The sequence below is a fragment of the Labrus mixtus genome, chromosome 6 (assembly GCF_963584025.1).
Source record: "Labrus mixtus chromosome 6, fLabMix1.1, whole genome shotgun sequence".
Lineage (NCBI taxonomy): Eukaryota > Metazoa > Chordata > Actinopteri > Labriformes > Labridae > Labrus > Labrus mixtus.
This window is the reverse complement of record NC_083617.1, coordinates 5,855,288-5,883,204: the sequence shown is the minus strand read 5'-3', so window position 1 is coordinate 5,883,204 and position 27,917 is coordinate 5,855,288. Positions and strand designations below refer to the sequence as shown.

The 27,917-nt window shown below is 39.4% G+C and overlaps 1 protein-coding gene across 1 annotated transcript in view; it reads left to right on the top strand.

Moving 5' to 3' along the window:
- The first annotated feature begins 2,845 nt into the window (after nt 1-2,845).
- The window catches only part of LOC132976066 (leucine-rich repeat-containing protein 1-like), a 38,377-nt gene continuing 13,305 nt past the window's right edge, over nt 2,846-27,917 (top strand). Inside the window, exons 1-10 of the mRNA XM_061041003.1 lie at nt 2,846-3,445; nt 16,457-16,574; nt 17,331-17,409; nt 19,989-20,078; nt 22,848-22,904; nt 23,041-23,104; nt 23,779-23,853; nt 24,687-24,831; nt 25,005-25,123; nt 26,415-26,498. Coding sequence (XP_060896986.1) covers nt 3,287-3,445; nt 16,457-16,574; nt 17,331-17,409; nt 19,989-20,078; nt 22,848-22,904; nt 23,041-23,104; nt 23,779-23,853; nt 24,687-24,831; nt 25,005-25,123; nt 26,415-26,498 — 990 coding nt within the window. The 5' untranslated portion in view covers nt 2,846-3,286. The remainder of the gene's footprint in view (nt 3,446-16,456; nt 16,575-17,330; nt 17,410-19,988; nt 20,079-22,847; nt 22,905-23,040; nt 23,105-23,778; nt 23,854-24,686; nt 24,832-25,004; nt 25,124-26,414; nt 26,499-27,917) is intronic.

Sequence of the window (27,917 nt, the reverse complement as noted above, 5' to 3'; positions counted from 1 at the left end):
TTTTAAAAGCACCACACAATATCTAACATGTATGGTAGACCAGGTGTGCCATAGTATATATCTGCTCCTTTCATTTGTTTGTTTTATGTAATAGAGGAGGTATATACCGAGCGTACCCGGAAAGGGATGTTAAGAATGACCTGATGAGTAATTCTGCTGATCTACCACCAAGTCATTGTGACAAGTATGCATTTTTGTAACAGTATAACAACACCCAAAAATGTATTTTTTATGTTTAAAATTCTGTTGTCTCCTGACCTTTTGACCAGGAGACAACAGCTGACCCTGACTATTGAACCAAGAGAGGAGATAAGGGACGAGATGAAAAAAGAAGAATGAATGAGATTGAGTTTAGATGAACTGTGAGTTCAGTGATCAGACAACAAGCTGGCCTCAGTCAACGTTACTCTACATGATATTGTTTCATCATCATCATCATAGAGACTTTATTACTCTGTAAGCAGCATGTCGGTGTTGAAGTGGAGCTAATCTTTACGCATTTATATTGTTGTGTACTTAAACCAAGAACGAAGAGCTTTAATGTTAAATCTGAATAAATATGTTGACGTAAAATCTATCTGTAGCAAGTGAATACAGCTGTAAAGTAAAACATACCCCCCCGCCCCCCACCCTGTAAAATACTCCCTCTGAAGTAAGATGAGGTGGAACAAAGAAGCATAAAATGTAAATATGCATAAAGTCTTAACAAACTCAGTTATTCAACATCGTTTTTTAACTTTTGATTAGCCTAGTAGAAGGCTTGTTTGGGGAAGAGTCATTTAAAGATTCATTAAAGAAGGTGCATTGACTTAATGTGAGTTACAGTTACGTCATGCAACAAAATGTGTCCAGATAAAGTTAGCAAAAATTAACTAACATTCACCCCAATAAACTTCGGGTCAATCCCAGACTGTAGACGGCCATGCCCCCTTTTTTTTAAAATGAAAAATATGAATTAATTTGAAGCTGACATAGCATACAAAAGGTGCTAGCGTGTTTGGTTTTTAACTTACTGAATAAATGGCAATGTTACTTTTATTCAAAAAGTTATAAATAGACACATGAACTCCAGAATTGTTTTTTTTTTTTTTTTTTTTTTTTTTTTAAATCTGGGTGTCCTCGGGGGTGGCCACTTGTAAGTCCTCCGTGCTGATCATGGCGGCCCTGTGCGGGACCTGAGTAGTGATGAGCAGTTTGTGAACGAGTCGGTCTTATTAGCCGACTCCTGGAGTTGAACAGTGTGAGCTGCTCTCCTCTGAAAGACCGTTTTCATTTTACATGTCCAAGCTTTTTTTTTAAACAAATACGAGACAGAATGAAAGGACAAACCAATAAACTATATGTGATCCAGAAACTCCTCACTTTCGTACTTAAGAGGCAAGCTTTGGGAGAATTTAATATGCTGCTGCAAACATGTTACACACAACACATGGTTCTTTATCAATAAAATGTTCAAGACATCGATGAAGAAATGTTTACAGAGATGTTTACATTATTCTGTTTGGATTAAATATAATACTAAATTATATTGCTCCTGAAAATGATGATTATTTTTTAGGATAGTTACCTCGAGCAATCATGAAAATCACAAAGCAAATCATCATTGAATATTTAATTACAAAAGCTGACCTTAATGAAAATCCTTTAGGATCTGTATGGAGCCATTGTTCCATGAAATAGCATTATGTGAGAGGTTGTATTTGTTTATCCGATTTTGCTTTCTCTGAATTCTTAAATGCTTCCTGTTTCTTTACAGTGCAAATGCAATGAGTAGTGGAGTGGTGTCATATAGCTTACATTTATTCTGTTCTGGGTGAATAAGTTTATTTGATAGTAATTTGTCTATAAGTGTATGCTTCACCTGAAACTTAAAAGTAGTGTATGAAAACTTACTTTCCAGGCTCTGGCAATGCATATGGAATGACAAGTGGATTAATTTGTTAATTTTAAATACTAAGCCTAGTTTTCAACTCAACTTAAATCAACCTCTGATTGCAACTGTTATAATTGATTTTTTTATGTTATTTATTAATTGTATGTCTGTTTTAACTGATCATTTTTCTTTTATGGTAGCCTAGTTAAAAAAAAACATTTATCTTGCATTTTATTATTTTATCTGCTCGACATTGTTGTAAATGATGATGATTATTTTTTAGTCTAATTAAATTATTAGATTATTTTTTTAAGATTTAGCCTATTTAGTTTTTTAATGCATTTATTCAGAGAGACAGCACAGTGGATAGTGTTGGAAATCTGGGAGAGAGAGTGAGGAATGACATCAAATCAAATCAAGTTTATTTGTACAGCACATTTAAAAACAGCTTCATCTGACCAAAGTGCTTTACAGGCAATGCGTAAAAGCAAGAAATAAAAAAGAAATAATAATCTATACATATGCACATACATACATATATATAGACATATACACGTACATATACATACACATAATACACACACACAAATATATATATATGCAGCATACATACATATCACAAACACATACATACCCTCATACCTACATGCACATGCATACAGAATTTTGGTGTTGTTAATGACAACAGCCTCTGTACATGGGGCGTGCAAACTAGCCACTAGGCCACCAAGAGACATGAATATTAATTCATTATGTACTGGGAACATTAATTGATGCATATGATTTTTTTTTAACAAGGTAGCACATCTCACCCAAACGCCACATTAAAATGAGCTGAGCCAAATGATCCGACTCACTGAAAGTCGACGAGACTCTCATCATCACTAGACGGGACTATCCAGAGGAGGGACACGGGGGTAGGGGGGCGGGGCCACATGGAATGATGACGTAGGATTGGAATGAGGGAGTGAGTGTTCCGGGTCAGAAACTGGACGGGAGAGGAAATTAACTCCGGGACGAGCCGAAGCAACAAAAAAAAAACAAAAAAACCGAGAATGCTACCCTGTTCCACACGGAGATGTAGCCTGGGTCTTTTCCGCTAAAGAGACGAGGTTTTAAAGCGACAACAAAAACAGGTGCCTACAAACTAACCAAAGTGAGAAAACGACGGAGAATAACTCCCCATGTTCGTCGACACCGAAACGAGTGTTAGCTCCGTAACGTCAGCCGTCGCCGTGTTTACGTGCATGTGAGTTTTTTCGCCTCGCTTTTTTCCGCTTGACGGTAAATATAGTTCAAGACTGTCCCGCCGAGGCAATCTGTTGCATCCCCCTCCTCCTCCTCCTCCTCCTCTTCTGAAGTTTTTGTTTATCGCACCGGGTTCCCAGATTTAGTTCCCCCACCTCCCCCGCGATGTTTCACTGCATACCCCTGTGGCGGTGCAACCGTCATGTGGAGATGATCGATAAACGCCACTGCTCCCTGCTCTATGTGCCCGATGAGATCTATCGCTACGGCCGGAGTTTGGAGGAGCTGCTGCTGGATGCAAACCAACTTCGAGACTTGCCCAAGGTAAGACTGCAAACCGATTCAACTTTGCATGCTGTCCGAGCCCGAGTGGCGTGCTATGGGGATAATGTTACCAAAAGCGTCAATTGATCACTTAATTAAAGAGAAACACAAAGTGTGAGTCCATGTTCTGCGTGCACAAACAGTGTGTTTATAAAAAAAACTGTTTGAGTGTGTGAGTGTAGCCTGCGTGTGTGTGTCAGTGCATCAATCACAAATCAATCAATCAATCAAGTTTACTTTTTCTTTCCATTTTCTTTTATTTACCATTTTGTACCTTTTGCACAATTCAGAATTTATTACTGTAAATATTATTTATCTTATTTTTACCTCATTTTATTTGACCTTATTTGACCTTATTTTGGTTGCATTGCACCGTGGGACGGAGACAAACGCAATTTCGATTCCACTGTGTGTCTGGCATATTTTGAAATTGACAATAAAGTTGACTTTGACTTTGATCAAACGAGCTTTATTTATATAGCACCTTTCATGCAATTCAAATGCAATACAAAGTGATTTACAGCAAATGAAAACAAGAAAAACAAGAATAAGATAATGCCATACATGCATGGTATAAACAAAAAATGGATTTAAAAGGAGAGACTAATGCACACCATAGCAATAAAATAGAAAATGCAATTAAAACAATAAAAGGTTAAGAGTTTAAATTTGAGTTTAAGCATAAAAAATAACAACATATAAAAAGTTAAAATAACAAAAAAGGTAAAGATGAAGAGTTACAGATAAATGCATGGAAGACTATTGAAGCTCTGACTGTGTGTGTGTGTCTGTGTGTGTGTGTGTGTGTGTGCTTAAAGTTGTTGTTTTTGTGTGTGTGTTTCCAAGTTGTTTCAGGTAAATTACAAGGCGTTAGAATTTGCGGCTAAAATCTCAAATTAAGGCTTTTCTCCTTCAAAATAAATGAGTCAAAGTCTCAGTATCTGTTGTGATTTTTAAATTCAGGTTGTGTTTTTATTATAAGAGGAGAATATTCACCTTCACGCCCACATTTCCTCTCGCTGATTTTAGTGGCAGGTTCTAAGCCATGGGGTGTCCTAGCTTATTTTTGGAAACATGAAATGCGTCCCTCAACTTAAAGGGCTTCTGACACAGAGCTGCTCACTGAGCTGATCAGGAATCCCGTGAGAGTCCAGCGGGACCTGGGGACAATCATTACGCAAGATCAGCAAAGGCATGCACCCTGTGCAGGTGGAAACTTCCCCTGTACTACCCCCCCATCCCCCCTCAATCCCCCTCCCCCACGGCAGGTTCACTTCACAAGTGTGTCATGGTCTTAGGTTTCATCATAACACATTAGAGAGCCAGGTCTCGCAACTGTACAGTTCTGATATCGTGTGCTCCATGTCGGACTAAAAGGTGATCCAATGCTGAGGTCAGAAAGTCCCGCGTACCTTTGACTCTGAACTGGAGCTTTGTTCATGATAGACTGTATGCAGAAAACATCCAATATGTACTTCTCTTAGGGAGTTTAACAATATTGATATATTCATGTTGTAACATTTATGACTAGTCCTATGTGTAATGGTGCTCCAGAGTTTTAAGATTAATCTTGGGTATAGAGGAGAGTCATATGGATGGAGAATCATAATAAATATGGATATGAGCAGGACGGGTCATTTAAACGTCCATGTGAATCAGTTGTTTAGTCCACTGGCTTGCAAAAGTTAAATGGTTCATTAAAGACCTTAGAATTAACTCTAACAACGAAAAGCTACTCCATTAGAAGTTAAAGGTCTTAGATGTGATCCGACTGAAAGCTCTGTCGCTCGTAATACAATCTCAAGATTTGAATAAAACCAGTAAATCAGAATCAGAAATACTTTTTGATCCCCAGGGGGAAAATCGGTCGTCAAATAAGATAAATCATCCTGAATTATGGATTACAACATCATCTCCACTTTAGGCTCATGTCTCCACTTTGATGAACTTTTTACAATGAATTGGTTGATAATTTCTTTTAAATCTTCTACAGAGGTAAGATCCGTTTCTGTGCGGATACTAAACCTGATTTCTTGACTCCAGCATCTCTGCCAATACCAAACACTCAGATCCATCACTAGTTCACTATTAATGTACATTTCAAGCTTGTATTCCTCCTGGCAGGGAACATATTGGAATTATTTTTATAAAGGTAAATATACTGGGAATGCTGTTGCAGTAACAAATACATGTCAACTATCCAGTATGATTTACAGAAACTGGGAATTCCCAATGGTATAAACAATGAGAAGCTTTATTTTGAAAGGACAAATCATGACTTTGGTTAAAATAATTGGGCAGAAGGGGTGGAGACAATATTTACTGACATCACAAAGTCTTCTAAGATTTTGATTTAATACAATTAAGGAGCCTGCGATTGATATGAGACAGTATAAAACCAAATGAAATGTAAGCAGTTACAGGAATTACAATGCACAATAATTAGCTTTGTACTAAGTAGTGAACTCTTTTAGATTATTTTTAATCAAAAGAATAAAATAGAGTTCAGCGACAATCTGCCATGGGAATAAAAAAATAAAAGAATGTTTTTAAAATGATTAAATTAATTTGAATGTTCCCCTTCATATCAGTTTTATAAATAATGTAATTATGAGTTGATGTCTATTGCAGGTTGTTTGTAGGCTGTTTCATAGTCACACATAATTTAATTGATTGGCTGCTGGGACATTTTGATTGACAGTTTTGACAGAGTGATTGTGTTTTTTCTTCTTCTGTTCAACAGTCTAAAAACCTTCACAATATTCAGTGAATAATTCTGAGAAAAAGCAGCAAAATCCTCAAAGTTGAGAGGCTTTAACCCATAAATGATCACTTTTTTTTTTTTTGCTGGATTAATTTCTCTAAATGAATATCGTGTTTAAAATGAGAGAATGGATCCAACCCTGTCCTGTCACTCCAGATTCACGTGTAGATAGACACACGATGTCATCCCTCACAGCGGGATTATCTCATAATTTCAAGACTACGAGACTAAGACTTCACTTTAACCCTTTACAGTCACGCATTTATTCTTAATCATACAAACCAGCTGTCTCTGTGTGGTGGGCGGACTGCAGACTCAAAGTATGAACTTCAGATACAAGCCTGAATTTCTCTCCTACAGTAAAAAAAAGGATTTGCATGGTAGTTCCCACAGGCTAGTTCTTCTCTCGTGTTTACCTTTAGTTTTGGTCTGAAACTGAAGACCCCCATAGCCTGGCTTGTTGTGTAGCTTCTATGACATACAGCCCAGAGCGAACGCTGACTCTGTACGTAACATTTGCCCTTTACCTCTTTCTTTTTTTTTTTTTTTTTTTTGCAGCTAAACCTGTTTTATTGTGAAAGTTTCCACTCTGGAGATTGTATTTTAAGCCAGAGAAAAATGGTGTTAGGTATTCTCAGCGTAACCTTGAGCAGGGAGTACATTCTGTGATAAATAAAATGGGTTTACAGCTGGACATGTTATGAAATAAGGTTTAGTACACTTGAGAAACTGTCCTGCCCTCTTAAAAAAAAAACCCTGATGTCCTGGTGAGTCTGATGTTAAGATGATTAGATTGAAGCACTGTTCTTTGTGCCTTTGTGGCGTTTTATTCATTTCATTCTTAAACCTTTAACGCAGTTTGATTCGGTTCTTGGTTACAGTTTGCAGAAGTCCACAGAGGAAAGGAAAGAGAGCTGACAGAGGTTTTTTTTTTTTTTCTTTTTGCTTGGCATGTCCATAGAAATGTGATGGAACAGAGATAATGTGAGCAACCTCCCATGGCTGTGTCACACTGCTTACTTTGTCCGTCGAAGAAAAGCCCATGCAGGAACAGGTATTGGGACTGAAAACAAAGACAGCATTATGTGTTTTGTTGTTGCCTCCATGTCCTAGCTAGTTTTTTTTTTCTTCTAATGAAATCATAATGAATCATTGACCTGAATTGTAAAGGACAGACCAATAAACCAACACAAACTGTAGACATGACACCTGAAAAGAAGGAACTGGAAAAGTACGCACCATTTTCCATCACCTCAGGGAGGAGATAATCTGCTGGTTCTTACATTTTGACACATAATACACAACTATAAAAGGCCAGGAAAAAATAATAAGTGTGATTAAACACAAATACCTTTACGCCTTGAATAAGATAATTACAATAAAACAACTGTAACTCACAATGTATGTCTATCTGCTGGTCTTCTTGTTTAACATCTGACACAGGTTTGCACAATGTTTCTCCTAGACCTAAAAATCAATCCAAAAAGTATTTTTTTATGTAGGCACTGATTAAACAAAGTAGAGCTGATGCCCATCGTAAAGGTCACATTTTATATTCCCTTTCAACGAGTTTCCAAAAATCCACTCTGATCCTGTATTTGATCATGCCTATAAACTCCTCTATTTCAGCCCTGCTCAGAACAGGCTGTTTCTGTGTCTGTACCTTTAAATGTAAATGAGCTGTGTCTGACCACGCCCCCCTCTCTGGAAGGGCTTTGGTGGCTTTCTTGAGCCATGTTGTTTACAGTGATAAGGTAGACTCAGAGGGCAGAACAAACACCTAGCTGTGGGAGTGTCACCCACCTGGGGGAGGGGTTACTGCCCTTTGTGATGTCACAAAGGGAAAATCTCTCAAACAGCCTGTTTGAACACACATTTACTGAAAAGTGGAGCAGGTGAAAATCAGTGAGGATGGACTTTTCTCACAATTGGCGGGTTTGTTGACAGGCTAAGGACACATATTAGTGTTAGACAAACATGGTGATGTGTTTTTTGCATAGTCTATCTATCTGCATCATAATGGAGTGAAAGCATTGACAAGATTGATCAACTTTGATATAATTCTAGTAAAAATCAAAGATACCGACACCTGTTTCATACCACAGCATAAATACACAATTCTTGGACACCCAATATTTGATACTTTCTTGTTTTCAATAAAAAATACATGCAGGCAAACTCCTGCATGATGTCTAAATAGCGGCAATACGTTGGCAAATTTTCGGTATGTATTCATACAATTTAGACATTGCTCTCTGTTTTGCTCTTGGAGGATTACGTTTAAGAATATGACCGTAGATTAGATTTTTTAAAAACCGAAATTATACTCAGGCCTCCATCCGATAAGTAAATGTTCTTCTGCTGAACGAGGAAGCATTGCTTGTTAACGTTTATTGCAATGAATTCAGATATTTGTGATGTGACTGCAGAGACCCATATTGCACTAACAATGTCATTTCAGGAATAGTTCAGAGAATAATGTGCTGGATTATTAGCATGCTGACTACAGTTTACTGTGCTCGTTGGTGTGTCACTAATATCATCAATGCTTGGTAAGTGAACCCAAGAAATGTCCGCCCGGATAAAACTTTGGTATCAGTCCAGCTCAGTGCTCGCTGTGTGGCTTCATCACATTTGCCTCTGAGGCTGAGGCTAACTGAATAAACGCTAGTGACCACTTCATGTATCATGGTATTGACATTTATGTAAGTAAGCCACGAACAGAAGAAACAGTAAGAAATCTGAAGTCGATCATTTCAACCAGCAGGCAGATAAGGACATGCTCAGTGCAGCTTTAACAGCAGGATGAAACAGAAAAGGTGTGTTTTTACACTAACAAGATGAGGCAAGTTGAACCTCAGCAGATAGCTTCAATAGGAAGGAAGGAAGGAAAAATCTGATGACCAAGTCATGGAGACTCGAGACACGTTTTTGTCTGGGTATTTTCAATGGCTTGGACCTATTTCTTAAGGTGGTGTTTTACTTGTTTGATGTTTTTATGTAATATTTGTGCTGAGGCATTGGACCAAATTAGCAAACAGTCACTTGTGCTTCTTTGTTGACTCAAAGATTTCCCCTTCAGCAGCTGCCCCCCCCCCCCAGATACAACACATACCACCAGTCCGGTTTGTAAATAGCAGTTAGCTTACTGAACTGCAGACAAACTAAGAAACCAACAGGATAAGAAGAGTAGGAATGCAAAACTCGCCGCCTGTTGAAATTCTTCTGCCTGTTTGTCCAGTTTAAAAACGGATGCAGTCTCCACGTCCCCAGCTGAATCGAAACTGTGAGGCAGAGCTGCTGGTGGTTATGTCAAAGAGCTTTTCACGACTAGTGTAGACCGGATACAACTCCGTGCATCTGCATTTTTAAGTTGGCAACCCTTTGAATCACACAAAATCCATTTGAAGCAGTCATGTCAAAGCAAAAACGCCCCAAACATTCTTTTGTTGGACCTCTTATTCGTCATTCATGATAGTAACCAAATACATGATGTGTTTGGATGGTTGGGAGAATAAACAATCTTGAATAAGGGTTGTACCGATGAATGGGTTACACATCAATATCGACCGATTATCACCCTTTGACAGACGTCAGGCCAAGTGCAAATAATGTGGCTGTATACGGTCTATGAGTAAAATAGACAGTAAGTAAAGAGATGCTTTGTTTCTTAGCTATTTTTTTTGTCACCTGAAACAGATGCTTTCAGTCACCATTTTGCAGTAGCACCGCATCACAACTTGGCGCCAGTAAAAATAAAGGAACGGTTTTGTCAAATGAGATGAAAGTCACTTTTTCTAATAAATTAAAGACTATTGGAATATTTGAAAATGATGACCCATCCCTAGCATGCACCTGTTGAAATGATAAGAAACGTTTCCTGGCAACATTTCTAATACTCAACACATTTTTTTAATCAATTATAAACCAATTTTCAACTTTGACACTTGAATATAGACCAAGTGGCAATCTCTGGTTTTGCCAATTGAAGCCAATGTGGAAAAAAAGCCAGTTTTTACAGCAGAAATAAACATGATTACAGCCTGGTGCAAAAAACCAAACAGGTCTGATTAGTTATTGTCCTCATGGGCACACACTGTACAGGGGGTGATTTTTTTTTTATATCGTATCTGTTTTGATTACATGAACATTGTTTTGTGTAGATAGGCGCGTGGCTGACTTGATTGACAGGTGGGAGCGGTGAAGTCGTTTGTCAGGATGCTTAAACCCCGCCTCAGCTCTCAGCCTGTCATTAGGTTGTCTGAAAGTTAGGCTGAGACAGGATTTCCAACATTGTGGCTGCTGTCAATGAGCAGGAAGCTGGTGTTTGAACTGACTCACTGACTCTCATTTGAACTACAACAAGGTGTTTTTACAACAAAACAAAAAACCATCTGTCATGAAGGTAGTGCAGTTGTTTAGTGTCAGACAAGTGCTTGTGGTTCAGGCCTTTTTTTTTAACCTCCGGTCTCTGCTGTGATATCTGTTTGCATACAACGATGTAACCTTAGACTCCACTAAGCATCTGACACTGATGACTCTTACTTACTGTAAAGGTTTGAGGTTGTTGGGGATGGGCCTGCCAAGTGTATTGACATGATGTTTTTTAGTTTGTGTACTCAAGGTTTTTAGGTATTCAAATGAAAAAGCAGAGAAGCTGAGCCAACGAGATCACACCACTCTGCTCTTTTATTACCTTTTTGTTTCTATAGGGCTGCAGTAATATATGTATGACATCACTCAGGCTTCATCCTTTCATTTTTACAGTCTATGATATCAAGTAGTTACCTCTATCAGTAACAACATTCAGCCATACCATTAACCACACAGATAATCTACAGTATATAACATATTTTAAAATGAAAGCTGGGACCTTTGAGACTATACTCTGCACTTCTTTTGTTTTCACTATCTACTTATTTTCTGCAAATGAACTGATCAGGAATTAAAGCTTTAGCTGGAGCCCCACTTGAGGCATGGTTATTATTTTTCTGCCTTCAGTACCACCGTCCAGACATGAAAAATGTCACACACAGTGATGACAGTGATGCTGGGAGGAAACGCTGTCCTCTGTGAGACAGGAACCTGCAGGGGTCATGCCGTGGTTTAGGTGGGCGAAGAGAGCGGCGCTGTGAGTCGCTGAGCAGGAAGCTGGTGTTTGAACTGACTCTCTGACTCTCATTTGAACTACATCAAGGTGTTTTTGCAACAAAAAAACCCCATATGTCATGAAGGTAGTGCAGTTGTTTAGTGTCAGACAAGTGCTTGTGGTTCAGGCCTTTTTAACCTCCGGCCTCTGCTGTGATATCTGTTTGCATACAACGATGTAACCTTAGACTCCACTGAGCATCTGACACTGATGACTCTTACTTACTGTAAAGGTTTGAGGTTGTTGGGGATGGGCCTGCCAAGTGTATTGACATGAGTTGTTTGTTTTTTAGTTTGTGTACATGTACTCAAGATTTTTAAGTAATCAGAGAAGCTGAGCCAACAAGATCACACCACTCTGCTCTTTTATTACCTTTTTGTTTCTGTAAGACTAAAGTTGTTTTAAACAATACAATCTTTATTTAAATGATTCTTAGTTAAGAAAAGTACAAATGCTTTTCTAACACTTTAGATCTTCAGTTAGCTGCAGTTAGGGCCAGACCGATATGGGATTTTTGGGGCCGATACCGATATCAATATTAGGAAGAGAAAAAATCTGATACCGATATATCAGCCGATATCTTTCTTTGATCTATGTTCAATCTTTAGAGACAGCTTGATATAGATATAAACATTTATTGCGTTGATCCCTCACATGCAGCTTGACACTGGTGAGTGATGATGCTTGGTTTAATCCATATAGCGCCCTCTGCTGGTGAAAGAGAACTGCTAGTGTAATACAATGACGCTCAAATTAAATGCTCTTTGACTGGTGAATAAATCCTGTAATAACTTCACATATCTACAATGAAATTAGCCAACACCGATAGTCACAAATATCGGCCGATATTATTGGCTGGTCGATTTATCAGTCGGGTTCTAGTTTGTGTAAAATGATTTAATTAGAGTGTAAAATTCTGGTATTGTGACAACTCTAATCGACTCTTTAATGGCTAATATAATAACTTATTTGTTTATAAAAGACAAACACATCCTTCTTTTAATTGAACAAATACATTCATGGTGTTTTGTTCAGAGCTTCAGTTTCCTTACTCCATGAAAACCTCCGTCAGGGTTCCTCTTGTTTCCTAACAAACACGGCTGAAGGTAAAACTGAAGATTTAAACATTGACTTGGGTTGAGAGGGTGGTTAATGAATTCTTGACTCTCAGGCTGTTTTGGTATTTGTGTGTCACACATGGGGAGGTTGTTTGTGGCGTGGCGTGGCGTTGCAGGTCACCAACATGAAGAACAGGTTTACTGTCAATATACAAGACTCACAAAGCCTGTTGAAGAAGTGTGACCAGAATGATTAAACGGTTTTGCTTATGCTCTTTGTTCCTCCTCTCATTGTCTTTATTGTTATCAAGAGGATTAGAAAAGGACACATGAAAGCAGTTGAATGAAGGTGCATTTCATTTCACGTGACGCTAAAGGTTTCCTGACTTTACTTCCTGCAGTGTCTGCTGTGTCATGAAGGAGTGGCGCGGATCAAGAAGGAAGTCTGACTGTGATAAAAACACAACAGTAAAATCTACCTGAACGTGTAGGATTTCCCAGATTGGGTAATGTTCAGGTTGGGTTCTGTGGAAATGAACAAGTCTGCACAAGCTGAGATGATAGCAGGAGGAGGTCAATCTTGAGCTTGTGGATCGCAGACCTAGATAACAGAGAGTGAAATGTGAAAGTGAAATGAATGTGGTCAGATTGCAAAGACTCAGCCATTTGTCAGGACTTGCGAGTGTGCAGGTTTGTTTGCTCGATTAAATGATGGATTAGCGATTCTTTGAACAGTCTTAAGACCATTGGATCAACATGTGCATTTAGTAACAGGGTGCAGTTTGACTTTTGGACTCTGAGTCGTATTTCTTCTGCACACATTATCAAAGTGGGATTCATATCTGGACAATGTGTACGTGTAAGTGCACATGACCACAAGTGTTTATTTCCAAATGTGCAAACACATTTAGCACATTGCATGGACATTTGGCTACGAGGTCAGATTGCAGGTGATCGGACTGGCATGACATGATCATTGCATCACGAGAGTCCTAAAATTAAAACATTCCTCCTGACCTTCATACAACAAGAAACAGAACACTTCTACTGCACCAGGTTTAGTAGTTTGAGGGGAAGCAGTGGTTTATATAACTAAAGGAGATACAATAATAAGAGATTAACCGGACATGATTAGGTCTGGTAATGTAACGTCAGTGTGAGAATAAGTTGACTACAATGAAACCCAATCAAAACTTAGCATCTATATTTGCAGATATTCTTTTTTATTCTTCCATCCTTGTAAAGATCCAGTTACCTCCAGAGAAAACATACTTGTTGCTACTTTTTAGTTTGGTTTCTTTCAGTAGTAATTTATAGGCATGCTGCGATGCATCAGTTTCAGCTATTGGCCCGTTTGGCAGACATCGGCACATCTGCAATCAATGTGGCATGAGCCGATGTCAGTAGCTGATGTTTATTTTATGTTGTGCGGTCCGGTAAAGTAAGTTCTTCACTTTTCATTTTGCAGATGCTGCACACTGAATAGGTCAGGTCAGGCTTCCTCTTACACGGGGGATGATAGAAACCACAGTGAGCGTTAACTCTTGTCTTCAATGAAAACAGGACAGACTGAATACTTTGCCGCTCCTTTTACGTACAGTTGAACGCAGTCATACATTCCAGATGCTAATGTTAGCAGTGAGACTGTCGAGCAGGGACAGAAGCACCGCCTACTGCATCGGTGTAAAAAGGCAGGTGGAGAGGGTGCACAGAGGAACATGCTAGCAGTGGGTGTGCTGTGCTGATACTGACTGCTTTTCCTCAGTTGGTAGAGGAGGCGTCCCCATGTACAGAGGCTACAGGTCCTGGCACATTGTTCCAGGTTTGACTCCTGATCCTGGCGCTGTTGGGTGCCTGTCGTCCTCACTCTCCCTCCCGACAGTTCCTGTGTCTCTAAAGCTGTCCTCCTATCGAAAAAGCCAAAAATAATAACCTTAAAAAAACGCAGTTGAAAAAATGTGTTTGCAAAATGATCCACTTACAGATCAAAAGAGTCCAGAGCAGTCAACTTAAGCGATTGATAGCATGACATCTGTGTGGTTTTAGCAGCTGCTTACATGGGCGAGCCCTCATGGAGGTTAATCTGTAATAAAGCAGCAGCATTTAAAATACAAAGGCCAGAGGGGAGAATTCAAGAGGCTGTTTTTTTTTTCCTCATCAAGCCAAAACATTAAATGAACCCGACGCAGCATAGTTCGCTACCTGCTTTACCAGCACTCAGACAAGCTTCCACCCGCTCTCCTGTTTAATGGGCGCCAACTATGTGCTTGTGATAATTGCTTTTGCCTTTTAAAAAAAAAATGAGTGTGCCAGCTGGATCTTTTTCCCTCTAACAAGTTTGACAACAAGGCAGATCTCTGTACTCCTAACCAGCAGCGTGTCACCATGGCCTCAATAAACCGATTTTATTAGTTCTGCGTAACTGTCCGAGGCCTGAGATCTAACCTGATGATTGAGTCTTGAACCTTCTAAATTCTGGTTGCCAACTCATCGTAAAGAAAGATGATCACTCACTATTGCACTGTTTTTTTTCCCTTTAAAATAACGTCCTTTAAATATTCATCTACAATCATGTCTGCCGGTGTCTAGTGTCTGCTGAAGCCTTCTATTACAGGCCGATACATGTGAGGTTAGTTGATTTATGGTCACCATTAAACCAGACACATTAACCTGTCACTTTGTTGAAGCAGCACAGGTATGTCATTATCAACGGCCTACCTCTGTTCAGGTTTCCAGTAAAGCTGTGAAAGTGAGCACCAGCATGCATATTACCTGAAGCTGCAGCAGCTCAATGAAATCAATCAGCCATCTTTGATTTGATTGTTTACACTCGTTTTTTTTCCTGCTGGGACATGTAAAAAAAAAAAAAAGAGTCTTCTGTGGAAACGGCCTGCACGGTTATTCATCTGTTAAGAGCAGCCATGCAGTTATGATGACACAGCTGATGCGATGTTATGACGGATTTACAGACACTCAAGAGGAGTAATGGAAGTTTTAATCAGGGATGTGTGAGAGTCAGAAAGTCCCTGTTGTTCATGGTTCAACTCCACAGGTGTGTTCAATCATGTTGTCTGATTTGACCTGCTGTCAGACTGTGTGGGTGTGTGTGTGCGTGTGTGTGTGTGTGTGTGAGACATGATTTCCTTCACCCTGCTGTAGTTAGTTCTGTTGCTCCTGTTACATTTTCACATTATGCAGACCTCATGTGATCCCCATATTCACAAAGCCCCTGAAATAGGGTTGGAAATTTAAACATAGTTAAAACATTCGATACCTGTTTACATACCATGGCAACAAAAATAAAATACATACACCTAATATTTATTTAGTAATTTTTTGATTGTTTTTTCATGACCAAAAACTGCATGCAAATTTCTGCACACTCTCTGAGTGACCCTTTGGACAGATTTCTAAGCTTGCAGCACTTTTTAAAAAAAGATGTGACTGAAGAGCTGAAGAGTTTTTTTTAGTTTGGGGCTTTTAGACACAGTGGATCATTAAAATAATGGGAAACAAAGTAACATAGATGTATGGATGCATGTCTCCTCAGGGCTTCCATAGTTCACAACAGTCTCACTTAGAAAACTTGTCGAAAAAGAAGAAGAAGAAGAAAGAGTTAATACTTATTATTTATATCCCTCATCATTCATATGTGCAGGTTATCGCAATATCTCCCCTGAAAATAATAATGTCCCTACTAGTATTATATTTAGGTCTCAACCAATAGGATCTGATGTTGTGTTTCTGTTATTCTAGTGATCCTAGGAACAAAAACAAATAATTTATATCTATTAAACAACAAAGAGTAAGGTCTTTTACCTGCTTTTTGTAAAGTGTCTCGAGATAACAGACAGATAGCGTTATTCAAATAAACATTGATTGATTGATATCTGTCAGTCATTTAAAATAATAAAATTATTAAGTAATAAAATAACTTTTCAATCAGTCCAGCATATACCAGTGCTGTCAAAGACCATTTCCATAATGCTATAAAACCCTAAGGCGGTTTATTTAATCCCCGTTTCTTCTTCTCATTTCAGCAATTTTTCCAGCTGGTGAAACTAAGAAAACTTGGCCTCAGCGACAACGAGATCCAGAGACTTCCACCAGAGATAGCTAACTTCATGCAGCTGGTAGAACTGGATGTCTCTCGAAATGGTAAGAAGGGGGAAACCCTGATAAAACTATAAAACAGTAACGATATGACACAATCACATTTGTTACATATTACATTTCGAAAGTTTGTTTCTGAGCATTTTTTCTCCTGCCAGAAGGTTTTTTTTTTGTTTGTGTTGTTTGGGTTGAGCAAGACAGCGCTAAGCTCAACGAATGAATCACATTGACAGATTTACTCCTCGAGTGAAGTTGCTGCAACCAACAGGCATGAGAATGAAGCATGGTTTGCATTAGAGTGCATCTTCTGAGTTGTTTTTATAGACCTGAACACATTGATTTAGAGACAGTGGGGAGGCTTCTGCTGTGTGAGCAGGGGCTGCCCACAGTGAGCACTCCTGAGCTGGTGGAGTGGGGGGTTCAGTGCCTTGCTCAAGGGCACCTCAGCAGTGCTCAGGAAGAGAACTGTCACCTCTTTAGCTACGAGACCAACTTCCAGATTTGGTCCGCATCGGGACTTGAACCGGCAACCTTCAGTTCCCGACCCAAGTCCCTACAGACTGAGCTACTGCCGCCCCAAAACACAAAATAACACAAAAATGCCAATTTTTCAACAAGCTTAGCACCATCATTGTGTTTGTTTTTAATCGTTTATCATGTGTATTTTAAACAACGTAGTGTAAAATCTCAGTTTGACTCGTATCAATGAACTACTGCTGATTGTGTTGTATATTAGTTTGTGCTTATTATTTAAGACCTAAGTAAGAAGTCCTGTAACGTGTTTCTTTTCTCTTCATTCAGATATTATGGAGATACCAGAAAGCATTTCATACTGCAAAGCCCTCCAAGTGGCCGACTTCAGTGGAAATCCACTAACAAGGTAATCACACAGATTAAAGTGTTTTTACTATTAAAAAAAAAAAATCATCCACCCTTCATAAATAATCCATCTGTAACGGCTGCTTCTAAATATAAGCCGTCAAGTTTTGCAGCATTGCTACCAACATCCACTTCACCTTTCCGGCCTTTTTATCCAGATAACAACATGATGGTAGGGTTAAAGGAGGATGCACATCGTTAAAAAAGAGAAATGATTGTGTAGAGAAATGTATTTTAATTGTCTACATTCTGCAGTTTTTAAAGATCCACTGCTGTTACGTACTTTCATACACTCTCCTTGACAGATCGCTGATTGTGCATAAAATGCTTCTCATTCTGTGGGTGTGACAAAGTCTAATTTGCACCTCAGCAGGGACCAAACCTCATTACTTTGCAGTATGTAGTTCAGGAGACAACAATGGATAGTAGTACAAAGGCACTGGGGGTTCAATGCTGTTAGAGTGCACACACAAACCCCACTCCCAACGCTCTGTTTCAACAGTAGTAACCTCATTACCACTCTTTGTTTTCCACTATTAAAACAGTTAAACAGGAAAGGGGTACTTATGACTGTAGGTTAACAGGAAGGGGATGTCTTTGTGCTGTTAGTCAAGATTCATTTGGATTCTTCTCCATATAAATTAGACTTGTCAAAATGTTTGCAGACAGCAGACATTTCAAATATTATAATAAAAATGAAAAGCTTTAATTTGCATTTAACTCAACAGCCTTAAAAGTACCAAACAGAGAAATAATCATGAGCAAGTTTCTGTATTATCTGTCCTCATATTCAAGCGCACGTCATCCTCCATATTGTTTGGATAAGATGTTTGTATTAACAAGTTTTAGTTTAGACGGAGCTGCAGCGCTCTGAGGTCCAGACACCAGGAACAGGTGCTGGTTGTTTATGAAGACTTGCTGACAGCTCGCTTCAGGAACATGAAGAAACGGACACATTTTAAAGTTTTTATAAATGAGCTTCATTTTATTCATTCCAAATCATGTTTTTGATTAGAAACCTTTTCTTACATGAAGACTATTTTGTCAGACGAGCCAACATGCATTTAGGATACTCAAAGACGAGTTAAAAATATTCAACAAAAATGACAAAAACTTGAGCTGAAAGCCAGCAAGAGGAATCATTTTGTATTTCATGCTTTTGTTCAAAGTGTGACCACACCTAGCAGCACGTTAAAGTCGTCTGATCTTGCAGGAGCTTGTAAAATCAAAAAGGAGGTAGAAACGTGCACAAAATATCGGCTACTTGTTTTGAACCATCAGATAATAAATCCATTTAGAAAGTGAAAATCTTGTTGGGCACAGAGGAACAAAGACACTTTAGTAGCCTTGTGGAGAATATCAAGACTGATTATGTGAACTGCTTAAATGTCCTGTGCTAAAAACATTGTAATAAATGATCTTTGTGTTATTAGAATCAACACTGTGACTAGTTTCAGACATTGTTTGAGCCTGTTTGATCCTTTTGATGTTCTCAAACAAGTCGAAACATTCGATGTTAGGGTTGAGACTGAAGTGTGAGGACAGAGGGGGAAAGATAAGGAGCGCACACACTCAGGTACTTTATATCAACTCATCAAGACTTTATGGCTGTAGTCTTACCTAACAATACAATACAAGGGTTGTCATGACAACAGCAGCTCAGACTTAGGTATGGCACCGGTAAAAAAATCCAACGATTGATAACACGGCAGCAGCAAAAAAAAAGTCCTAACCACCAGGGCTGTTGAAAAAAAAAATGGTTATGATAATATATCGTCATGTGCTCCTTGTAAATAAATGTATGGATGCAGATGTTACAGAATCGATACGGCTGCAAAGCAAAAATGCAAAGCTGTGATGACAGTTTTGAAAGACAGTTGATCTATGATGCAGATCACAATAACACCATAGCCATAACTCTGAGATTAAACTATTTAAATGTGTTTCTAGGATCTCTGAGGAGTTGAAGTGTTTTAAATTATAGGATCCTTAAAATGCCTCTGCTGTTATTCTCAAAATCAAGAACAGCTGTTGTAGTAAATTCTGTGGCGGACATGGTCATTATCCAAATGTATCGTATTGTGGCCTCTGTATAACATCGTATGGTGGGGTTGTTGGAAACACGCAGTTCTACTAAACACCCAGGATTCTTCTGATTTCTAGTTTTTAATGACCACAAAGTGCGAACAAACTCCTGCACACGGTCTCCATATTTGTACAGTTTAGACCGTGCTCTCTGTCTTTGGGTCTTGGCAGCGTTTCATTAAATGACATGACTGAAGAAGTGAGGCTTTTGTGTTTTGGAGACTATAAATAGATCATTTCAATAACAGCGAATGATTTGGTTTGAAAACAAATTATTACTTACCGTAATGTCTCTTACAAACCAAACACATGACCATCTGAAAAGACTCCTTTCTCACGCCATCCGTACAAATGCAGGTCCAACTTTCTCATAATTTACTGTGCAGTAATATGTACTCGCTTAAGTGTTTAAAAGGCTTTAAATGACATTATTTTCTGTGTGCTCTGTGTTCAGCTGGCATCTCACACTGTGGCATGTGTTTTTATGTTTTCCAGATTACCCGAAAGCTTTCCAGAGCTACGCAATCTCACAGTCCTTTCCATCAATGATATTTCATTACAAGTTCTTCCAGATAACATCGGAAAGTAAGTAGACGCATCGCTTGTCGTAAATGCTTTGAAATGTTAAGTGCATCGAGCCCGGTGCAGTTAGACAGCCGAAGAAAAGGAGCTTGAGATGACTAATGTGTGCTTTTCTTTGATTTCTAATGCTTAGAAATAATGCTTAAGATGTCTGTAACCTTTTAGAAAAAAGTAGTTTAAGAGCAGCCGCCTGAGCTGTCGGTACATCATTTAGCGGGGACATCGGGGTCAAAAACATCCCACATGTACATCTCTGTGCGTTTCCTCTTGTTGACATTTTTCTTTAAAATGCATTGAACTCAAAATATGTCTTTTTAAAGTGGCACTTCTCCGTCTGAGAGACTCTTACCTAGTGGCAAGGTTGACAATTGCGTCTGTATTTTTAGCCAAAGAGCACTTCCTCCCACGCAGCCAATTACCACACGGCATTAAAGTGTTTCTTCTCGGCTAAATTGTATACCTCCCACAGCAGAGAGCATCAAAAAATACACAGAGCACGTTAAAGTGCAGGCAGTCCTTTTGTCCCGTCTCTCTGCTGATGGTACGAGCTCTTCTAAATGCTCCTCCGTCTCACCACAGCGGGGTAAACACGCCGACCACATGACTCCTCTCAGACACATCCGTCTGTGCTCGTCTGCTCGGGCTGCATTGTCTCTGTTCGTAAAAGGGAACGGGCTCGTTGTGGAGATGGCATTAAAAAAAAAAGTGCTGCGGTGAAGGGACCTGTCTGCCAGCATTCTTATTCCCACGAGGCCCCGCGTTATTGTCGAGTTCACTTCTAATTGGATTCAGCGTAATAACACAACTATGCGCTTGCTTTTTAAGGTCAAAGTGCCACGAGGGTTGTTTTTTTTTTTGGAATTCAAGGGGAAACTGGATTGAAACGCTTACAGGGATGGATTTAAAGGGATCAAATTACTCGATTTCTAGACGAACATTTATTGGTTGAAATGTTGCTAATTTCCTGAAATTCCAAAACGACTTTCTCAAGAGCCGCACCGGTGTAGCATTTCCCACATCCTGCAACCTTTCATTTTACTGTCCATGTTAACTTGATTTATGATGTTTCCTGTGTCAGCGTGTCAGTGATAACGACTTGTTCATTAATGGTTCTCTTGTTCTGACGTCGGTACCCGCGGTGAAACTTGGACTCTCGTTGTCTCAGCAGTACATGTTACATTACCTCTGGCAGAGATTACGATGGCATATTCAAACCATGAGACAACTGCCGAAGCTGCTGGAGCTAAACTAAACACAGATTTGTCTTGGCTTGCAACGCTGCCATAAATTAAGGATTACTGCTGAACCCATCTCGGGGGGGGGGGGAAACGCATGGATGGCAGACGAGAGCTTGGCTGTATGACTCAAGAAAAAGAGTCCTTATCTAGATAAAGGACTCTGCGTTACTGAAGCAGTTTTCACACATGCACTCCTAAAGATTTTTTGTAGAACATCCTGTACAGCGTGCTCCTGAAATCTTCAAGAGATGCCTTTTCACATACGTCCCTCACAGTGTAAAGTTTTCTCTGCAAGCCAGGGAAGGAGGGGGCGGGGGGGGGGGGGGGGGGCATGGGTCTCTCTCAGGAGGCAAGACATGAGCTGCTTTCACACTCACACAAAACTACTGAAAAACTCTCTAACTTTTCAGGGTGAACGCAAACATCCACATTTTTCAACTCGGACTTTATCCGGAGTTTCTCCTGCCGGCTCCCTGGTAGAACTTCTGCATGAAGTCCAAGTGAAATTCTCTAGAAAATTTCAGCAGTGCACGTGTGAAGACGGCTATATACGTTTTATTTGAAACAAAGTGTGTTCCTTTCCATGCATCTACATTTTGCCTTTTTATTTTTTCTCCCATGTTTGCCATGGCAACAGCTGCAAACTGAACATAATAAACAAGGGCTTGAACCACATTGATGTAAAAGTGCATATGCGACTGATTCAGATTATTTAGATTTTGCATGCAGTCTTCAGAGCAGCAAAGTCGGCTTAAGTCCAACAGATCTCCTGAAACATCTCCGTCCATTTCCCCCGTGGTACAGCATGTGCCACACATATGTCCCAGCATATCTGTCTTACATAACGCCGCTTCTTTAAGGTCTGCTCTCCGGTTAATGAAAACCATAACAGTGTTGGAGAAACATGGTAGAAGTTTTTTGTTTTTTTTTAGAAGATAAATGATGAAGAGGTTAACGACAGCAGCGGGTTATCTCAGGAGAGGGGAGTGTTTTCTGAGAAGAAAAAAAAAAACATCTTTCCCTGAAGCCGGAGACACTTGACACTGAAAGAGAATTTTTTTATTCTGTAGTGTTGAAAAAGTTATTGCCTCCTTGGTCCATCTTCTACAGAATGAAGGCTGAATTATTTCTTCGGACATGGACTTTATGCTGTGCTTGTCAGCTGCTCTCATAAACTCGTCTGTCATTAATTGTGCACTTGTAAAGTACTGAGACATAAACACAAGTGCAGGAAGATAACCCTGCACTTTGCTCAGCGATGGCTCCGCAGAAATGTTGCTCTTTATGTAAAGTATGCAGCGGTTGTTTATGCCGTCGTGATTTTACAGCCTTGATAAGACCGACTGGCCTCCAAAGTACTTCCTGTTTCCACATATCTGACTCCAACGAGACGTTTTAAGTCATTTTTATCACGAAATAATTATCTTCGATGTGAAGATGCGACTAGAAATACTACAGAAGCTCTACTTTATTTATTTTTTTCCCTGGCATTTTTAGAAACATAATCTTTTTCTCTTTCTTTCTGTTATTACAGCTTGTCCAATTTGGCATCACTAGAACTCAGAGAAAACCTGCTCACATTCCTACCAGAGTAAGTATTCTCTGGAAATATAAATATATATTTACTGCCGTGTCTAGTATAACAGATAGTGATGTCTCTGTAAAAGGTGTTAGACCATACAGGAAGTTGCACTGCATTCATCTCCTCTCCCGCCTCTCGTCCACAGGTCACTCTCCATGCTTCATAGACTTGAAGAACTCGACTTAGGGAATAACGAACTGTACAGTTTGGTAAGTTTTGATGGGGAACTTGATAACTCTTTAAAAATGGATGGAGCCAAACTTTTCCCCGGTTCTTGTGTTGTAGAAGTAGATTAGCATCCCTCGAGAACAGCTTTCACCTCTTATCACCCAGCTGGCCGGATGACCATCTGCTTTCAGCTTCGGTTTGAAGTTGTTAATCTTGTGTGAGCGGCGTGACTCTGACGGTCAATGATTCACTGACAAGTAAAGAAAAAGCCGGCCTGCTAAGAAATGACTCTTTATGTGTTTCAATTCATTTCTCGTTTATGTGACCGTGTTGGACGCTGTCAGAATTTATGAGCCGGGTTTTGTTGAATGTTGAAGGTCAAGTTTACCTAAGACACCAGGAATCCAACAAGCAGCTCAATGGGTATACAACCCTCTGTATGGAATCATTGTTTGCTCAATATCTTTGAGAAATATACAATAATTAAAAGTTTGAACCTATTTTCATTCATCTTAATCGACTTTTCCTACATATGTTTCTGCACCTTGTGTTGTGTACATGCAATGAATTAGATTCCAAGAACATAGAAGTACATAATGAGTCACTAATAATGTCCTTTTTTTTTCCTGCTCTGTTGTCTGCTGTTTTTTTCCTTCTCCTCTATTATTCCTCGCCCCTCACTCTTTCTATTTCTACATTTCATCCTCCCACACAGCCCGAGTCAATAGGCGGTCTTGTCAGCTTGAAGGACTTGTGGCTGGATGGAAACCAGTTGGCTGAAATACCTGCAGTAAGCGAATCGTTGCTCCTATTTCTTATTTTTCAGATTCTGTTTCTCTCCCTTCATTTTTATTTTGAGTCTTTGAGTGCAATCTGTGTTATTTTAATGATCAATAGTATCTGAAAGTAGCAAAGCCAAAGCTGCAGGGAGAGAGAAAAAGTGAGCAGGGGAACATTTAAATTCACACGTCTGCAAATACAGATGTCTCTCCAGTCCTTTTGTCATCTTAAAAAGATGCAAAAGTCACGTTGAAGTCTCTTACAAAGACATGTTGCCAATGAAGTTATGCAATCTAGACCGTGTGCAGGACTTTGCTTGCAGTTTTTGGTAATTAAACAGATGACATTTCCCAACATTGGGTGCCTAAGAAGTGTGTTTTTGTTGCTGTTGCAATTTAAAATTCAGGTTTCATGACAACCCAAGAAGCTGCAGTGCCCTCAAACAATACACTCACAAATATGTTTCTAATAACCCCCCAAAAGAAGGAGGATTGTTATAAACACATCACATACAGTAGATCCAGGGCAATTAAACAACAGCAGCAAGAAAAGGAGGACAAGCCTGCACACTCACTCAATACTACACACGTTTTTATAATCCCATTGTGGCCCTTTTTCAGTGAACCCCCTGAAAACCTCGGTCCTGTCATGTCGGGTTTTCTTTGCATGTTTCTGTTTAAATGCATTGCAGCTTCATCAGAGATGCACTTGTGGATCAGTTCCTGAGTTTAAATGTGGCATATAGACCACCTTACATCTACTATCCTTTACTGATTATATAGACTATATATATTTTTTGATGTTTTATTACTTGATTTCTAACCACAAGTCTCCTCTCTGTAGGAAATGGGCACTATGAGAAGCATGTTGTGTCTGGATGTATCCGAAAACAAAATCGAGCGACTTCCAGAAGAGCTGGGGGGTCTGGTGATGCTCACAGATCTGCTCGTGTCTCAGAACCTCATTGATGCTCTACCAGAAAGCATCGGTAAGCATGTGGAGTTTATCCTCTGCTCTTTTAGAATGAAAAAATAAATAATTTTTGACAAGAAAGCTGCAAACTCTTTCCATTATTTAGTTTTGTAACGTCTTCATCAGCCTGCTAATAACGAGTGTCTGAGCAAGGTCGATTCATTTTTATTTTTTTTTCTCCCCCTGCAGGAAAACTTCGTAAACTCTCGATACTGAAAGCTGATCAGAACAGACTCACTTATCTTCCAGAGAGCATCGGCCACTGTGAAAGCCTTACTGAGCTCGTGCTCACAGAGAACCAGCTACAGGTGTGTATGCATCAACGTTACTTTAGAGTCTCTGAAATGTGAAGACATCACCTCAGCACTTATCTCACAGAGGGTGACAGAGAAAAAGTATTTTATCAGAACACCATGTCATGACAGAGGCGTAGAAACAGTCAATATGAAAGCAGCAGCACTTCACATAACGCTGTCAGTTTAATTTATATTCAAAGGTTAAAGACGTGTGAAGGTTTCTGAGGTTTTAATCAGGCTGAATCAGCAACAAACTAATCGAGATAAATTCTCAGTTCTGCATAATCTGTAGCTGAAAAAGAAGACAAAAAGCATCACTTTTATTGTCAACTGAGAACATGAGTGCATTTATATAATTAAACATGGTCGCATCAGACTTTTGAAATGTGCCTGATGTCTTATTCCTGAACTATTGATGTCAAAATTGTGATGAGGAAAAAAATCCCCTGAAATGTAAAGTCAAACTGTGGTTACATGACATTACTTTGAAGGGCCGATCGATTAAGGATTTTTGGGCTGATGAGAAAAAAATTCAGATAACGATCAGCCGATATCTGTCTTAGATCTTTAGAAACAGAGAAATGTAGATATACACACAAATTTATTATGTTGATCCCTCAAATGAAGTTCTCAAACACAAAAAAAGATTTATAATGAAGACAGCATTTTGTTTACAGTTGAACAAAAACCTTTATTAACAACAGTGCACTTAAACTTTATAAATGAACAATATAAAAATAAAATAGATAATACATTTAAATTGAATAAGCCTCCTTATATCCGATATAAAATCAGCCCATACTGATAGTTATGTGATGTGCTAATTTCGGCTGATATTGTTAGCCGGTTGATTAATCGGTCGGGCTCTAATACCTTTAATATCAAAGTCAACTTTAGGAACAGAAACATTCTTCTATTTGGTTATTACTTAAATCAGTAGATGAAATAGAATTCAGATTAAATAGATAAAAACAGGGCTGCTTGATTTTCCCCTCTGACACACAGAGAGCAAACATGGCCGCTCTCAGCACATCTTTGTCTGTTTCTGTGTTTATGAGTTCATAAAAGAGACGACTGTGTGAGCCACACATCTCCTCTCTGTCTCTGATAGAGCAACACACTCTCCTGCTGATGCAGGAATAATTCAGCTCCAGTCCACGTTGTTTCAGACAAACTTTTTTGAAAAAAGTTTGAAACACTTGAGGTCGTGCAGAATCAAAGTAGCTGAGGGAATCTTCTTATCTGCGTTTTGTCAGTACGTGTGGTTCTTTTGAAATGTTGTTTTGATGTTCTGTTGTTTCAGAGTTTGCCGAGGAGTGTTGGGAAATTAAAGCGACTTTCAAACTTCAACTGTGACAGGAATCAGCTATCATCATTACCCAAAGAGGTAAGATTCTCATCCAGCACACTTAGAGGGGCTTTAGTGGCAACAGAAGCAGAGATGAGCTAAACATGCAGCATGACAAGTTGTAAGTACCAAAACGTAAACAAAATATAAGGATGATAATAATTGTGTTTATATATCACCTTTAAAAACAGATGTTTACAAAGTGACAGACAAAGACAAGGCGGGAAGTCAGGACAGTAACAGAATAAACATCAACAGTCAGGCCGAACAGGAAGTAGACTATAAAAACAATATCAATGCAAACACGATGAGTAATACGGATACAACAGGGAGGTGTCAAAAGACAGTTAAAGCTTTAAATCAATACGATTTAATGGAATGAAATAAAGAGAGAACGTCAACAAGGTGAGGAGAACAACATTAATATCAAGAGGAAGGAGCTCAGTCTGTAGGGACATGGGTTGGGAACCGGAGGGTCGCCGGTTCAAGTCCCAGCGCAGATCAAATTACGGAAGTTGTTCTGGTAGCTGGAGAGGTACCAGGGCACCGCCGGAGTACCCGTGAGCAAGGCATGAACCCCCAACCGCTCTGAAGCAGTGTGTTTCAGCCCCACTCTGACATCTCTCCACTAACGCATGTCCACAGCTCATTTCCTCTTTCTGCCGTCTGTACAAAGCTTAAAATCGGGCCTGTCAATTCACTGTAGACAGTTTTCAATATTTGAAATGGTTAAAAGATTTCAACCATTCCCGTGTTAATGGTTGAAACTGGTTGATAAATTGTGCACGTTTGAATGTTTAGTCACAGGTTGAAATATTAAAGTAAAACATTAGAAATACTCGGCACATCAAAACAATCATTTAATAAGTGATTGTGATACATCTGTGTGCCTGCAGGAGGCAAACAGGACAGGACTGCTTCAAGTTTATCGTCTTCAGATATGACACTTTCATACACTTCAGTTCAATAGGTGGCGCTGTTTGGACTGACTCTGCAGCTCTGACCTGGAGTACAGCATTTGAACTATTAAATAGTTCCAGACCTTGATTTACATCTTCAATAAATAAAAAAATAATCTAGTCAGCGTTTACTGATGATATGATCTTAAGTCGGACTGTGATTATTATAATGATCGGATTCTGTGATTCTTCTGCTTCTTACTGGCTCAAACCGTCTAAAGTTGGCTCGGCGTCGTGGTTGCTTCAGCTGCGTCTCAGTGTGTCCATTGTGTTTGTCTCTACATGACGTTCTTGTCCAACCTCTCGTCCGTTCAAGAGAACGCTCGTCTGGTCTGGAGCTCCGTCTGAAAGGCTCCTTCAGACGTCGCACAATGGCCCTGTGTCTTAATCATGCGAACGCCCGCGGTGTGTGGAGCAGAAATAACAGCGGGGCCTCCATAATGAATCCGTGGTGTCACTGTTTTCTCAGAGCAGCATCGCATGACGACTCTGACAATCA